Genomic DNA, 15,473 nt, shown 5'->3' with positions numbered 1-15,473 from the left:
AGATAACAGTGGAAGTCCGCTATACCTTTTTGTATGAGTGATTGATAGGTTTATCGAGTCTCTGCCAGTTCCTGCAGATATCTTCGCCTCAACATGTTCTCTTCCTCCAGCAGCAAAAGTCTCGCTTTTGCCATAATATATCTAACTTGCCAGCGGCTTCTGCCCAGGACATCTACCACCTCGCCTTCGGGATCTTCAGGATCTTCCGTTGTGTGTGCAATTTCTGGGACAAGAGGCGGCAGGGTATAATCTAGTTCCTCCATCGGAAGGTCCGCATCAGGGGGTCTTGATGTGTCTGTCAGATACTCTCGCACTCTTTCCCTGTATTCAATTTCGTCTTCACCATTCCGTCGTAAAGGCCTTGCAACGGGGTCATCAAGAGGATCGGCTACTAGTTCTTCCAGCCCGACTCGACTCCCTTTTTCCTCGACGTCTTCTTCCTTGGTATAATTGGGGAATAGACGGTGCCTCGGGAATCTTCGCCTAGCCTCCCTCAGAGCTTCGATCTCATCGTTCCCTTCTGGAATAATAGGCCATCGGGACCGAAGACGAGGGATAAGCTCCGCCAGTTCGGGATCCAGTATCAAATCCTCGTCAGGCGCTGAAACGGGAGGTATAGGAGGCGATGGTGAAAGGATAAGTGGTGGAGGTAGAGACTTTGATTTAGGTTTGGAGGTGATGGCGGGAGTAGGTGTGGGGATATCAGAAGGAACGGGAGCAACACCTTTGGTTTTACCCTTACCCTTACCGGTCCCAGGTGTAGCCTTGGTTTTCCCCTTTCCACCTTTAGAGGGTTTGGCACCATTGGGGTTTGTGACATCAGCGTGTACTGTACGCTTGTGCTTATTGAGGGCGTCTGTACGTGCGAATGCTTTGTTACATCCTATATCGCGGGAAATCAGCAACGAGACGCAAAAGTGGAATGATACCCAAAGACGTACCAGGTATCGTACAGCTGTATGGCCTTTCGCCCGTATGGCCTCGGATATGGGTCAACAGCAATGATCGGCCTTGCTTGTGTCCAACACGACTGCAAGTCCGCCATTCACATGCATACTCCTTGGAAGCATTGATGTGGTCTTTGGTCGTGAGATCAGGACTTCTACCCGTATACATTGTAATCCACAGCACTCACCTTTAACGTGCCCATAAAATTCTTGCTTGGAGTCGAAATCACCTTGACATTCCCCCCACTGACATTTCTGCTTCTCCGGCTCTCCATTTTTCTCCTCTGCGCCTTCTTGCACATCGTCATCTCCCAATAACTCATCAATCTCCTCATCCACATCGACGTGTCCATCCACACTTGGAGCAGGTGAGACACCCGTATAACTCCCTCCCGCTTTCGGGTGCGGGTTGTTTTCTGTTGCCCATTGAGGTCCTGGTGATGAGTTTAGTTGTTGAGAGGCGACGCGTTCCATAACGGGATTTTTGGACGGGGAGACGATGATAGATGGGGCTTTCAGAGGTGATGACTGTGGCTGAGACGGTTCCATTGTATGGGTCGATGCTGGAGGGGACGTTGGGGGAAGGGAGGATGTTGCCGAGGCCATTGTAAGAGCCGTTAGGAAGCTGGAGGAGATGATTAATGAGTTGTATTTACTGTTTCTCCGTTTATCCACGGGAAACGAATGAACGCAACGGAGCTCGGAGACAACTGCTGATTCGCGATGACATGAAATTGTCCGGACAATTCACTATTCCGTATCCGGACGAAGCTCCTGAAATGAGAAGAAACTGCTTGACTGCTGCTGTCTATACCCAACTATATCATATGCATACGCGAATCGTGAGCACCGCATCACTTCATTATACATTTGCTTTCTAATCATACAAAAGCGTTGATTATTGCAGACTAGGGTACTCTGACAGACCGACATGAATTCAACAACTAATTCGAGCAACGTAGTTCCGTGTATTTATAGAGCTTAATGATGCTGTTTCGCTTGATGTCTCTTGAGGGCATCCATTCTGTGTATATGTCAGCTTATCGATCGGCAGGATATCCCCGTCCCAAAAAACGAACTCACCTCGTAAAGCTTTCTCCACACGTATCACAAACAACCTTGGGTTTATCCTTGATTGTCTTCCAAAGTATGGCTTTGTCTTCGGACAGTTTACCTTCCATCACCAACTCGCCTTCGCGTCTAGCATGTCGAGCCATATGCCGAGGAAGATCGTATTTGCGCGTGAATACGTCTGTACAACGATTATAAGGCTACGTGCGTGTCAGTCTGAACTAAAATATGGAAGAATCTGACATGAAAAAAACTTACAGGTAATGGATTCACATAATCGCATTGTACACCACCAGGAGGTACAGCTGCTGGTTTCCTCCCACCCTTTGCTGTTCCGTTTGGGGAATCTCCAACCTTGCGTACTTTTTTGATTGTTCCTTGCTTTGTAATCCCACCAGGCGCAGAAGACAAAGCCGTATTTGCCGTCCCTCCTCTACCCCTCGCACTCGTACCTGCTCTGCCCCTTCCTCTTCCACGAGCAATAGGTCGACCGCGTCTAGCACCTGACCCATATTCACTATCGTGATCGCTCACTGGACCTTCAGAAGTTGATGGGGAGCGGTAATCGCTCGTCGGATCTTCCGCGATCGCCTCTTCATCCTCTTCCGCTTCTACATTTGCAGCGTTATCCATTTCCATCTCCTCCATCTCCACCTCACTTCTTCGTCTCTTTCTCGGCGGACTGGTGGTAGGTGGCTTGACTTCATCTTGAGACGCACCAACAGGCGGAGGAGGTCCCGTGGGAATCCCGCTTGCTCGCCATTTATCGACAGCCTCTGCACCTGCTTTACGTTTACCTTTATGGTCAAACGACACATCACGGGGCATGTTGGGCTGTTTTATTCCATGGGCTGCCCGCCAGAGTAGATCTAGACCGCTTTGAGCAGACTGTGATGATGTGGAGGGTGATCGATCACGGGCATGACCAACTGTTTGATTATCGTCATCTTCATCGGGTGATTCAGAGGCGGGGGCGGTTGCCCACGAAGGGTGAGAGGTATTGAGGGGAGGAGTTGCAGCTGACGAGCGAAAAGGAAGTGGATTTTGATGCTGTAAAGGTGGATGTTCGGCTGGACCCGTTGATGGATGTCGGGAGGACGTTGGTCTCGTACCTAAGGGAGGGGGCATGCGGCTGTTGGACGGGACTCGGTCCTTTTCTTGTCTATTAAACACGGTTCCAGGACTGTTGAGGTAGGTGGAATGTTGCCATTGGTTGGCAGGGACCCATTCAACTGTAGGAATGCACCAGTCGGATTCTTCAGAACTTGTACTTGCCGCATCTGTTAAACTAGAACTGGTAGACGACTGCCTGGTGACTGTTGGATTCTGATGAGGTGTGACAAAATTCGCATAGTTGCGAGGTACTTGTCCAAACGTCTCGGGGTAAGCAGGGCCCGGCGGCATAGGACCTTGGAAGACTGTAGCGGTATTGTTCAATTGTCTAACAGCTTCGTCGGCTTTAGCCAGCAGGGCAGCTTGGCGAGCAGCAAGTTCGGGGTCAAAGTTGCCGTTCCCACCAAAGTAACTGGCCCCTGCACCAGCCAAGTAAGGTGAGTACGCCATAGGACTGGCCTCGGGAGAATGATGGAGTATTGGAAACCCTTCTGGTCCGTAACTTGAGCCCAGATGGGGCGAAGGTACAGGATGTTGAGAGTTGGATGAATCTGTAGAGCCCGTATAGGAGCGTTGCTTTGTATGGTGCCCGTTCGTATCTCCACTAATCGGCCCTTGCTCCACACCATCACTGCTGCCACCATTCTTCGTATCGTCTATTGATTTCGGCCCCTTTCGACTGTTCATCGGCTCCGGAATGTCCGGTGCCCCGGCCGGTGGCGGTAGACTCCCATCATTCGACACTGGCGATCGTACATTCAACCCATCCATATCTGAGGCCAGCTGCTGTGCCTTGCCAGCCTTCGGTGTTCTCGCGCCTTGCGAGCTGGGCGACAAAGGCGCACTCTTCATGCCCGGACTGCCGGCATTGCTGGGGAGCGTTGACGCATTCGACCCTCCAGAAAGCACTCGCCTGAGGAGGTATGGCTCGGCAGGGGAAACGCCAACACCGGCGCTGGCGTCTGGTTCCATGGCAACATCAGACGGGCTGTCTGTAAGGACTTCGGAAAGGGGGGCAAATGCGTCTGTATGTTTCGTGCGTGGTGACTTGGGGGAGTGTGGTGATCGGGGTGAACGGAGTTGTTTTGCGGGGATTGCGGAAGAGGGAAGGGCTTTTGTGGAGACCATGGCCGCGTGATGGGCGGGGCAGTGGGGACAGTAAGCGGCAGACTATATGGCATGTTAGCGGCTGACTAAACAGAGGCGGTGCATCAATGAAGATGCGCATCTTCCTGGAGATGATGGGGGAAGCCGATGGGCAGCTGAGTCACTCACCTGCTGGCCAGACGGCGCTAGGCGTAGGTGGGATGGGACAGTGACTAGCGCGGCAGAAGGGCAGAAAGGAGGGCAGAAAGGACGGCCGCTGCGATGGACCTGATTTGAGGCTAGCGGTGGAATGGAGAGAAATAGGGAGGAAGAAAGAATATGGCTGATGATGGAGTTAAAGGAGTAACTCGGCCATCGTCACAAATCAAGGCACAGGTGGCAAATCCCTGCTATGCCCATTACTTGCTTTCCAGTCTCATATATATGCACCAGTTCTTCCCCGAAATCTCTCTCGCTCATGCATAGTCTCCATACGCCCCAGTAGGAGTTGCCCCCGCATTCACCTCCTTATGCACTGTACCCACCCTGCCTGATCCGCAAGAGGACAGCGGGGACTCTCGTTGTCTCGATGCTATGACGTTTTACCGCCTCCAGTTGCACTGCACGTATTTCGTTTTCTTCTTTACCCACCCGCCTATCCCACCATCTGCATGCGTCTTCCTCGACACAGCAGCCTAATTTGTCTCCTCTTCGCTTTCGTCACCATACCCCCGGTCATCTTTATCCTCCTCTTCCTCGGTTACTTGGACTCGTCTATGCGAGTCTGCCTCCCTTTTTCTCTCGCACGTTTATCCACTACAGCCCACAACACACTCTCCTGTCAAGCCAGACCAGTAAGCTCAATAATCATGGACAACGCAACCATCCAATCGGGAAGCGATAATGCGACTGTCCCTGAAGGAAAGCTCGCCGGGTTTCTGTCCAGTCAGAGGGACCTTTTTCTGCAAGATTTGAAGGACGGAAAAGGCAGGGGTTGGAGTGTGGTCATGGGAAATCAAGCTGGAGGTGAGCATACAGCATTTTATGCAAGGTCAAGCTTACGTCCACAGATCTTGACTCTCTTGCTTCGTCTGTGGCTTTTTCCCAGCTTTCTGCTACCCTTCTTGCATCCCGTGTCGTCCCCCTTATCCTCACCCCTCCCAAATCCATGCGTCTCCGCCCAGAAAACCTCATCGCTCTCAGAAACACTTCTATTCCTCTCACTTCCCTCTTGCACGCCTCACAGCTCCCTGTATCCACTACCGAATTGGCTTCCCAAGGCATTACTTTCGCACTTGTCGACCATAATAAACTATTGCCTGAATTTGCTCAAGGCAAAGTCGACGCTATAATCGACCACCACGAAGATGAAAATGCGCATACCGACGCTTCGATCAGAGAAATCACCATCCCCACTGGTAGTTGTGCGTCTCTTGTCGTAAAACATTTCCAACCTCAGTGGGAAGCCTCCATCTCTCGCGGTTCGCCTGTACCACCCGAGCTAGCTACTTTACTTCTTTCTGCAATTGTGATCGATACTGGCGGTTTGAAACCCGGTGGTAAAGCCACTTCCGTGGACTATGAGGCCGCAGCATTTTTATATTCCATTTCTACCATCGCCCAGGGTCAAGCAGGATCATTTTCCGTTACCGGTGAGGGTGGTTTACCGCCCTCTCTCAAGCTCCTATCAGACACTCTGCAGGATGCAAAATCCGATGTCTCCAACTTGACCACCTATGAGCTCCTCATGCGTGACTATAAAGAGTACGAATGGCCCACCCAATCCCCTAATTTCCCCACGTTGAAGGTCGGTCTGTCGACTGTGCCGTTGGGCTTGAAGACTTGGATTGCCAAGGAGCCAGAGGGCTGGGAGACATTGATGAGCGGTACGGAACAGTATATGCGAGAGAGGACATTGGATATTGAAGGGATCTTGACAACGTACAGGAGCGAGAAGAAGGGCAAACATAAGCGCCAGTTGGCTTTAATCATTCGGCCAGGTGGTGTCATCAGGGATCCGCAAGAAGCACGATCGGTGTTTGATCGGCTTGCGGCAGGCTTGGAGGCTAGTGAAATGTTACAGTTGGAGGAATGGAAGAAGGAAGAAAAAGTTAAGAGACAGGATGATGAGAGGTTGGTTAAAGTATGGGTGCAGGGAAATGCAAAGGCTACAAGGAAGCAGGTCGCGCCTTTACTGGTGAGTTGTCCACCTATCCAGTGAGATGGCAAAAGACTGATTGATATCTGCAACAGAAAAATCTTGTTTCAGAGTTGCAATAAGTCACTATATATACCTCTAGATTGATTGAAAGATACATCTATAGCCCCCCTATGGTTTCAGATCACACTCCGATTGATGCCCATTCGTTCTTACCCAGTCCGCTCTCTGACATTCCCTTGAACAATATTTTGCCCAGTCGCAATGTTGGCATTGAATCGTTGGCGTTGCAAGTCTAAAATTGAGACACCATCGACAAACTTCCTTCCCACCCCATCTATCCATTACCACCTTGCCCGGCCGATTCTTCTCCCACCATGTCTTACTCGATATTTCGTGTATGAGCTGAGGTTTATCCCACTCATTATCGCGCTTTTCGACAAAGTGCATGCCGTTTTTGGTACATAATCGGATGGAAGCATCGTTGTTGACAGTCGGATCAGACTGGGATTCAGTCAGCATTATCTCATCTCGTCACCTCATCCTCTAGAGAATACCAGACAAAACTTACTTGCACCAAGGTACATCCTACTTCCTCCATTGCAAACCTCAAAACCTCCACAAACGCCTCACTCATGATCCCCTGCCCCCAAAGTTGCGGATGTACCTCGTAAAACATCTTGCCCACCAATCCCATCTTCTTGAACTGCTCAAACGTCGGCTGGGTATAAACCTGGCCCTTCTGAGGAAGTAATGAAGGGCATGAGTCAGTGAATAAGAGGGAGAGGGCAATGTTGCCTATGTACCCCTCTGCAGAGGTGAGGCGGTTGGTTATCCGAACGTTGCCCGCAGGTTTGATGGCTAAAGAAGAAGGGTCGAGGGCAGTGATGGCAAAAACATATTCTTCCCTGTATTTTGTATCGGTAGATGTGGAGGCTCGTGGGATGCTATGACTTCTGTTAGGGGATTTATTGTAGTTTATGGGAACTATACAGCCCACCTGGATCGGATGTAACGGTTCTGGAAAGACTCTTTGATATCAGAAATGGAAGGTGATCCGTAGCTGAGTCGATAAATTATTAGCTAGTGGTTGACAAGCAAAGGTCAACAGTTAGTCGTTTGACTTACAGCTGGGTCCTTTGTACAGTAGGCTCCATTTTTATTCTTCTTATTCCAGTCGTATCCCCAACCTCTACCTGACGCAAGCGTAGTCTGGGTGTTTGTAAAGCAAACTTTTTACACGAAGGGGTTAAGAAGGTGTTGAGGATCGGCCGAGTCTAACAAATCGTTCTCGAGTCTCAGCCACAAGAAAGGACAATTGGTTCAGTACTTACCCTATCATCCAAGACATACCACGATGGTAAAGAGAATGTCCTACATCCCTTCTTCAGCTCCTTATCCCATTTGGCCTTTTCCTCAGGAGTCTCGGGCGGAGGGGCAGGTTCTTCATCAGGAATACTGCCTAATAAGGGATTTGCTCCGCTAGATGCCTGGTAAACAAAGTTAAACAGTTTGAAATTATGAGCTTTGAATTAACGCACCTTGCTCTTCCCCTTCTTCTTCTTTTTCTTCTTCTTGTTCTTTATGGATGGCTCTCCATCAGGAGCTGGAATGTCTTCCGTTTCGCTTTCTCCTGCAGAATCTTCACCTTCTCTGAGCTTTCCTTCCAGCCTGACTTCGTCTACCTTTTGTTCTAAGATATTCACCATTTTCGACTCTTCTTCGGGAAAAGTTAGCCTTAAGAGATCAAGACTACGCAGTGACCAAATGTAACAGCCGTTGAATGTTTTTCGACCTTGATCTCCCCTTCAGACGAACGCAAGGTACAACCGACGAAAACACAAAAGTGGAGGTACTTTACGTAAGCCTCCACTTCACTTATTGAAAAGTCTGGCACTAAGAAGCTGTTACTCAGCACAACGAAGTCTGTCCGCATGGCGGGGTGTATATTGTGCGCTCTTTTTTTTTGCTTTCCAATTATCCACCTCCATAGCCACAATCAGATACAATGGCCGACCCTACTCAATGGTCCCTTCTTCGTGGGGGTCCAATTCCTGCCGATATTCAAGCTACCTCGCCCAGAATAAAAGAACTGGCAACAAGATTGGCCGAAGCTGACTTCAAATTCGTCCTTCTGTCCTCCGAATCTCGGGCTGCTTTGTCATCCGCATCAAACTTGTTCGATGGACTCGACGTCGCCGGTCCATCTTCAGAATCATCCACCAATGTTGACCCAATCATCAAACTGATCACCGCTATCGCCCTTCTTCATTCATTCGTGCAGATCAACTGGACAGGTCCCGATCTTCCATTTACCCCTCTTGACGTCCTTGACGCCTCTTCCAGCTCGATTGAAGACCTCAATGCGGCTTCCTTGCCTTTCCTTACTCTCCATGGCGAACCAGCCTACCACCTCTCTCAACATTCTGTCTTCTTCCTCCTGGCCCGGCGATTATTCCTTTCTCTTGAAGCCGACTCAAGCGCGTTGCCCACTTTGCCCCTTTGGCTTCTTCGACTCCATCTTGTTCACCTTTCCCTCCTCGATGAACCCGTTAGCCAACCAGAAACTTTGTTAGATTCAATCAAGACTCTGTTAGACAATCCTGTAGTCCAGTCGGACCAAGATCTTATTGCTCAGATTCATCTCGAGCTTGGCCTACTCCATTATTCCCTTGGTACCGACAAACATGCCAATCAGGAATTTTTGACCGCAGCTAAGGCCGGCGGGCTTGAATTCGAGCTTACTGGAGCTCTGGGAAAGAAGACGAAATACCAGGTGGCTGCCCACAGCCAATTGGTCCTTTTGGCTGAATCCAGGAAGCGGGATGGCGAAGATGACAAGGTGGAGAAAGAAAGTGCTGCTGAAGAAAAGGCGGCTTTGCCTGAGAGCTTGCTCTTGAATGACGACACCCTTTTGGAAGAAACAGAATTTACGAAAGTCACTCGCGACACATCTTCCACCTCTCGCCTTGCTCATCTCGACCCTTCAGATCAGCCAGCTCTCCACCCTCTTGATCAGTCTCTTCTCATCTCATTCTGTCTTGCGCAATCTAACAATACCCCTTCGTCAGGATTGACTGCGCAACAAATGATGCCTTTCCTCTCTCGTGTCATTTCTCATCCACGTAACTGGTCTGTGCACACCACTGCCCTTCTACTTCGTTCAAGGTTGGAAGCCACCAGATCACGAACCGTTGAACGATCAACTCTTCAGCTCCAAGCTCTCATCGAGCAAATGCCCACTAGCGACTCAGAACCTAAAGAGAGGTTAAGGTACTTCCACCAACTGCCCTTGCCTAGCAAGTGGGAGATGGAACGCGAGTTGGCTAAGAGGTTTATGAGTGTCGGCGTTATCCGTAGTGCCCTCGAAATCTTCACTAGACTCGAAATGTGGGAGGATGCTATTATGTGTATGCAGAAGATGGATAAGGAAGAGGAAGCCATTGGTATCGTGAAGGATTTGTTGGCGGGCAAAAAGGTCGAATCGGATCTAGTGCCCACTCTTGGTCGAGCCAATGTCAGCGAGAGTCGCAAGCAAAAGCTTACCGCTGCCAGGGAAGGCAAACTTTGGTGTTTGCTTGGCGACCTTTGTCTCGGTACAGAGGCTGCTCAGCGTGACCCGTCATCAGCTCGAGAGACTGCAGTCGAGCATTACGAAAAGGGTTGGGAAGTTTCGGAGCACACGTCTTCTCGAGCCATGCGTTCCCTTGGTTCTCTCTACATGGGCACGCAAGAGTACGAGAAGGCCATCCCCTGCTTCCATTCTGCCCTTGAGATCAACCCTCTCTACGCACGAGTGTGGTTCACGCTCGGTGTGGCGTGCCTACGATTGGAAAAGTGGAAGGATGCTAGGGATGCGTTTAGGAAACAAGTGGGTGTCGACGAGGATGACGCGGAAGGTTGGAACAATTTGGCTGCTGTCTACCTGAGATTGGAAGAAGAAGGCCTTCCCAAGGACCAAGTAAGTCATATTTCGATATATATTAATCAGCTTATATTAATGAATGTTAGCTTCCCCCACCTGTGTCATATGAGAACAAGATTCTTGCCTTCCGAGCTCTTCGTCAAGGCCTTCGATACGCGTATACCAATTGGCGAATGTGGCAGAATTATATGATCGTCGCCGTTGACGTTGGAGAGCTTTCCGAAGCCGCCCGTGCTATGACTCGTGTTGTTGAAGAACTCGCGAATCGAGATCCTGAGCATGCCATTGATGTGGACGTTCTCGACAAGCTTGTGGATAGTGTGACCCGAGATGACTTCTCATTAAGCAAAGACGAATCCACCAAAATCGTTCCCAAGACCTCGAACGAAGGCTTCGGTCTTTTGCCCATCGTGGAAAGGTTGTTTGATGTGGTCATCTTGCCTCGTATCTCTGATTCACCACGAGTTTGGCGTACGCATGCGAGGCTCTTGCGATGGAAGGAAGATTGGGAGGGTGCTATGGAAGATTACCTTCGAGCCTGGAGATTTGGTCCTGTGCAAGATGAGACTGTGGAGCGGGATCTGGGTAAATGGAAAGACGCAGTGGGAGAATTAGAAAACTTGGTCGCGGTTCTGAGCGTTTTAGGACCCAAGGCCAAAGCAGCGCAAGAAGAGCAAGGAGAAAAGAAGAAAAAGGGAGACTGGAAGTTCCAAGCGAGAGGTTTGGTGAGGACGTTTATGGGACGAACGAAAGAATCGTAAGTGCTACTTATAATGCGCATGAATCAGAGCTAACTGAGGTGTAGGTTCGAAGGGGAGAAGGACTGGCAGAGGCTACAAGATCTCATGGAAGAGTTGAAGAGGTCCGACTAATGTTCATATTTAGTATATTACCCTTGCCGTACATCATATTTGTGGTCTCTGGGCATTTTCATGGATTATTAGCATCTCATTATTATTCTCAACTGATCGACTGGAGATCCGTGCCCGAAGGAAAACAGCCACGTCATCTGAAAATGGGCTTGCTTCTTCTCCCGCCAATGGCTGTCAGTACAGGTCCCGACTAAAGGCAGTTTCATACCTTTCACCTCAGGGCCGGTTGATCTCCTCTTTGCTCTGGTGCCAATTCGCCGTTAACGGTGATACGAAAACGTGTTCTGATGGTACTAACACTAACTAACCTAGACGCCGTGCGAGCTGTGAAAGAACTTCCTTTCAGCTATATCTTCAGAGTATAAATGTCTCCACCGCCTTCAGATTCTTTCTCATTCTTCCTTCTTTATTCCTCTCTTCTCAAGTTTGCTGATTTAAATACTTACCGTAATATCTCTCAATTATAGTACACATTCTTCCAAAAATGGCCGCTCGTTCCATCCTTGCCCTCAGCTTGGCGGCTGCTGTCGCTCAAGCTATTCAGATCACTGCACCTTCCAACTCGTCTGGATGGGATACCCATGGTTCGCAGCTCATCAAGTGGACTGTGAGTCCCTCACTCGATTGATTGTCGTCAACTTTAGCTTTTCTGTTCGGTACCTGCATACTCTCCATTACACCATTGCTGACGTTATCATACAGTCTGTCAGCACCGACCCCCAGAACTTTACTATTGCCATCTCTAAGCCTAATTCGTCTTCCCGCACAGATGTCGTCACCACTGCGGTCAACACTACTGATGACTCTTACATCTACATGCCCTCTAGTGATCTCAAGCCTGGTGACGGGTACAGGATCAGTTTCACTTCTTCTGACGGTGGTATCTTGGCTCAGAGCGATGAGTTCAGCATCACTGATGGTACTTCGTAAGTTTTTTACCTTGGGAAAGTCAAATGGCAAGCAGGTGTCTTTCCTTCTTCCTTCTCTCGTATCAGGGCCGTATCTATTTGGTCACTTGGTTTCCGAGCGATAACATTAAGAGCTGACTCATGCTCGCATCAGCACCGTTTCTGCCACTGCTTCGGCCAACTCCTCAACCAGAACTTCCTCTGGCGTCACCGTCAGTTTAGTTGATGTGTCTCATACCAGCAAGGTAAGCATTGAGGCGTCTTGGTTGGATGAGCATGCTGCTGACGAGATGACAGGCCGCTTCCGCCACTCAGTCCTCTGGTGCCGAACAACTCACCACTGTCACTTCAGGTCTCCTGATGCTCGCTGGTGGAGCTCTTGCCATGCTCGCTTGAGCTGGATAGCGATTCGCGGGAGATTAGCGGTGTCATTATAGAATAGTGCATAGCATGACTGCGATATGATACGTGACGGACATTCTGACGGCAATTTATGTCTTCATGGGACGTAAATAATTTAGCAACACATGACCAATGCAAATGGATAGGACCAATCTCTTCTTCTACGTTTGCTGCTTTTTCTTCTCGTCTACAACCTCTAGCTCTTCCCTTTGCCTCTCAATCTCCTCCTCAGTGGGTTGAGTGCTTTCGGTGAGTTGAGCTTGCCATAATCCGTGATACACTCCTCCTGGCATCGCCAAGAGTTGCTCATGAGTACCCTGTTCAGCAACATAACCGTCCTGAAGGACGATGATCAGGTCCGCGTCTGATATTGTCCTCAAACTATCGTCTCATTTAGCTCTGGAAGCTGTAGGTAGTCGTGGAATACTCACCGATGAGCGATAAACACACTGGTTTTGCCCTGCCCCGTCAAGATGGAGTTGATGTTCCTCATCAACTCTGTCTCGGTATATACGTCCAGTGCGCTGGTGGCTTCATCAAAGAATAAAACAGGGGGATCCTTCAACAACACCCTCGCAACAGCCAATCGTTGCTTCTCTCCACCGGAAATCATCAATCCACGTTCTCCAACCTTGGTGGCATACTTTTCCGGCAAACGCTGGATTGTTCCTTCCACGTGAGCCTTTCTCGCGGCTTCATAGACCTGTTCATCTGTAGCCTCGAGATTACCGTAACGAATGTTGTGGAGGATATCTGCGTGGAAGAGGGGAGTGTCTTGCGGGACAACACCAATAGATCGACGGAGAGAGTCGAGAGTCACAGTTTTGATGTCTTGCCCATCGATCAAAATTTGTCCCGAGCTGGAATCGTAGAAACGGAAAAGAAGCCGGAATACGGTGGATTTACCGCAGCCAGACGGACCAACGATGGCTACTTTCTGACCGGCTGGGATCTTGAAAGAAAGGTCGCGGAAAATAGGGCGTTCGGGATGGTAGGCAAAAGCAACATTCCGGAACTCAATCTCTCCACCCTTGAGATGAAGAGGTTTGGCAGTAGGTGAGTCTTTGGTCGCAGAATCAAGAGACTGAAGGTTAAACATGACATCCATGTCGATAAGACTTTGACGAAGTTCGCGGTAAACTGTGCCGAGGAAGTTGAGGGGAAGGGAAAGCTGGAAGACAAGTTGGTTTACGAGGACGAGGTCACCCACAGTCATTGTACCTGCAAGATCAATGAGCCATTGTATGTGAATAATCGAATAGAGTCGACATACCCTTGACAATCCCCTGAGCACCAAGCAACATCATCATAGTCAAGGCGCTGGAGAAGATGAAATTTTGGCCAGAGTTGAGAGCAGCGAGAGAAGTTGCAATCTTGACGGAAGCCTTTTCATAAGCTTTGAGGGTGGTATCATACTGAGCAACCTCGTACTTCTCGTTGTTAAAAGACTATGGTAGTGTCAGATTTTGTTCTGCGTCAATACTGCCAAACGAACCTTGACAGCTTCATAATTGATCAAGCTGTCTACCGCAACTGTCGCACCCTTATTATCTGCCGCGTTTGCCTGCTTCCTGAACGTTGTCCTCCAAGCTGTTGTCTTGATGGTGAACCAAGTGTAGAGGAGCATGGTAATCGCAGTAACGGCTGCAAAATCCCAGCCAAACTTCCACGAGAGGATACCGCAGACCATGGAAATCTCAAGAGCAGTGGGGATCACGTGGAAAACGATAGAGGAAAGAATGAAGGAGATACCCCTGAGTGCATGATTAGCTAATTCCGCCAGGTAGGTGGATTGGCGTACTTGGTTCCACGGTCGATAGCTCGGGTGAGACCGCCAGTTTGACGTTCCAGGTGGAACTTCATATCCATATTCAAGAGGTGCTCGAAAGTCTCTCGGGCCACTTTTCGGATAGCATTCTGGGCGACAGAGGCAAAGACTGCATTTCGAAGCTCCCCAAAGAGGGTGGTCAAGACTCTCGCGGCACCATCTAAGAAGAATTAGTATGTCTCTGGACAGGCACAAATATAGAATGACACTTACATCCAGCGATACTAGCACCGGCCAAAACCCAAACTGTAGTTGACTCTGTTATGGGCACGTTCAAGCTATCCACAATGGTCTTGAAGAAGAATGGCACTTGGACGTTCAAGACTTTGCCTGCAACAAGCAACGTAAGAGCACCAATGACGCGAAATTTAACATTGGGGTTGTTCTTCGGCCAGATATTACCAGCTAGCTTGGCAATGATAGACCAGTCCGTCTTATCTTGTGATTCTGTAGCAACGGGTTTGGAGGTATTGAGCGAGGTGGGGGGAGTAGTCGACGCTTTTGAAGGTACGGTTGGGGATTGAGAGGTGGTAGGTGGTGATGGTGGGGGTGGAGTTTGGCGCCGACGTGATGTCGAAAAGAATGCTAATGATTGAAAATGTGATCCATGCCTTGGCAGCTGTCCTGGGAAGGAGGAGACCGAAGGTAAACGCTTGCCCAAGGCATCCCCGCCACGTATTTGTGCTGTATAGACCCTCTTAACGCATGACGTAGTCATGGTCCTAAATGAGCCTGGCAAGGCTCCTGGGGTAAAAAGCGCATGTCGACTGCAGGAGCCGAAGCTCATTTTGAGTGTGGAGGGTTTCGGGGCCGGCGGAGTGGTATGTGGAATAGAAAGGTCGACAACGGAGAGTCAAGGTATTTTATCTGATAGAACGAGGAACGCGCTATTAATGCCCGTAAATAAAATCCCGAAGTAATCGAAGGCGTACAGCACGCAAGGCCCAAAACGAATGACTGATTGATCATGCTCATGAATGATCGTTCCTGGCGCGATCGGTGGCCGCCGGCTGAGTGTGTGCTCCCACCATCACTCATTCATGCGGTGGACGGCGCTCACCACATGTGCCACCTGGTGATAACGCCGGTTATGGCCGGAAGTAACGCCGGCTGACCGTTCCCGGAGTGGGCGCGGCCGGTAACTAGAGGGGGCCGAGGGATCC

General features: G+C 49.7%; 7 protein-coding genes across 7 annotated transcripts in view; 3 read left to right on the top strand and 4 right to left on the bottom strand.

Moving 5' to 3' along the window:
- The window catches only part of CNI01980 (zinc-finger protein, putative), a 1,662-nt gene extending 40 nt beyond the window's left edge, over positions 1-1,622 (bottom strand). The window contains exons 1-3 of the mRNA XM_572828.2: positions 1,136-1,622; positions 942-1,079; positions 1-883 (exon numbers count right to left, since the gene is read on the bottom strand). The exon at positions 1-883 is cut by the window's left edge and continues 40 nt beyond it. Of these exons, the coding sequence (XP_572828.1) occupies positions 51-883; positions 942-1,079; positions 1,136-1,553 (1,389 nt within the window). The 5' untranslated portion in view covers positions 1,554-1,622 and the 3' untranslated portion in view covers positions 1-50. The remainder of the gene's footprint in view (positions 884-941; positions 1,080-1,135) is intronic.
- Positions 1,623-1,762: 140 nt separating this feature from the next.
- CNI01970 (hypothetical protein) lies at positions 1,763-4,531 on the bottom strand. Its single transcript, XM_572974.2, has 4 exons — positions 4,407-4,531; positions 2,277-4,301; positions 2,031-2,218; positions 1,763-1,971 (listed from the first exon to the last, which is right to left on the bottom strand). The coding sequence occupies exons 2-4, from the start codon at positions 4,257-4,259 to the stop codon at positions 1,929-1,931; spliced, it is 2,214 nt and encodes a 737-aa protein (XP_572974.1). The 5' UTR covers positions 4,260-4,301; positions 4,407-4,531; the 3' UTR covers positions 1,763-1,928.
- A 334-nt stretch (positions 4,532-4,865) lies between these two features.
- On the top strand, positions 4,866-7,438 carry CNI01960 (exopolyphosphatase, putative). Its single transcript, XM_572843.2, has 3 exons — positions 4,866-5,243; positions 5,288-6,414; positions 6,471-7,438. The coding sequence occupies exons 1-3, from the start codon at positions 4,889-4,891 to the stop codon at positions 6,495-6,497; spliced, it is 1,509 nt and encodes a 502-aa protein (XP_572843.1). The 5' UTR covers positions 4,866-4,888; the 3' UTR covers positions 6,498-7,438.
- CNI01950 (hypothetical protein) lies at positions 6,483-8,162 on the bottom strand. Its single transcript, XM_024657815.1, has 6 exons — positions 7,917-8,162; positions 7,710-7,865; positions 7,504-7,652; positions 7,376-7,438; positions 6,947-7,322; positions 6,483-6,879 (listed from the first exon to the last, which is right to left on the bottom strand). Exons 1-6 carry the CDS (start codon positions 8,082-8,084, stop codon positions 6,547-6,549), a joined length of 1,245 nt encoding a protein of 414 aa, XP_024513569.1. The 5' UTR covers positions 8,085-8,162; the 3' UTR covers positions 6,483-6,546.
- A 142-nt stretch (positions 8,163-8,304) lies between these two features.
- Positions 8,305-11,249, top strand: CNI01940 (karyogamy-related protein, putative). Its single transcript, XM_024657814.1, has 3 exons — positions 8,305-10,336; positions 10,387-11,057; positions 11,106-11,249. The coding sequence occupies exons 1-3, from the start codon at positions 8,384-8,386 to the stop codon at positions 11,170-11,172; spliced, it is 2,691 nt and encodes an 896-aa protein (XP_024513465.1). The 5' UTR covers positions 8,305-8,383; the 3' UTR covers positions 11,173-11,249.
- Positions 11,250-11,403: 154 nt separating this feature from the next.
- Positions 11,404-12,629, top strand: CNI01930 (hypothetical protein). The gene is made up of 4 exons (XM_572998.2): positions 11,404-11,779; positions 11,875-12,098; positions 12,235-12,325; positions 12,378-12,629. Exons 1-4 carry the CDS (start codon positions 11,657-11,659, stop codon positions 12,474-12,476), a joined length of 537 nt encoding a protein of 178 aa, XP_572998.1. The 5' UTR covers positions 11,404-11,656; the 3' UTR covers positions 12,477-12,629.
- CNI01920 (ATP-binding cassette (ABC) transporter, putative) lies at positions 12,507-15,312 on the bottom strand. Its single transcript, XM_024657813.1, has 7 exons — positions 15,243-15,312; positions 14,524-15,177; positions 14,284-14,470; positions 13,978-14,236; positions 13,756-13,930; positions 12,914-13,703; positions 12,507-12,863 (listed from the first exon to the last, which is right to left on the bottom strand). Exons 2-7 carry the CDS (start codon positions 15,095-15,097, stop codon positions 12,644-12,646), a joined length of 2,205 nt encoding a protein of 734 aa, XP_024513466.1. The 5' UTR covers positions 15,098-15,177; positions 15,243-15,312; the 3' UTR covers positions 12,507-12,643.
- Positions 15,313-15,473: the final 161 nt, after the last annotated feature.

Source organism: Cryptococcus neoformans (genome assembly GCF_000091045.1).
Source record: "Cryptococcus neoformans var. neoformans JEC21 chromosome 9 sequence".
Taxonomy (NCBI): domain Eukaryota; kingdom Fungi; phylum Basidiomycota; class Tremellomycetes; order Tremellales; family Cryptococcaceae; genus Cryptococcus; species Cryptococcus deneoformans.
This window is presented reverse-complemented; position numbering and strand designations above follow the sequence as displayed.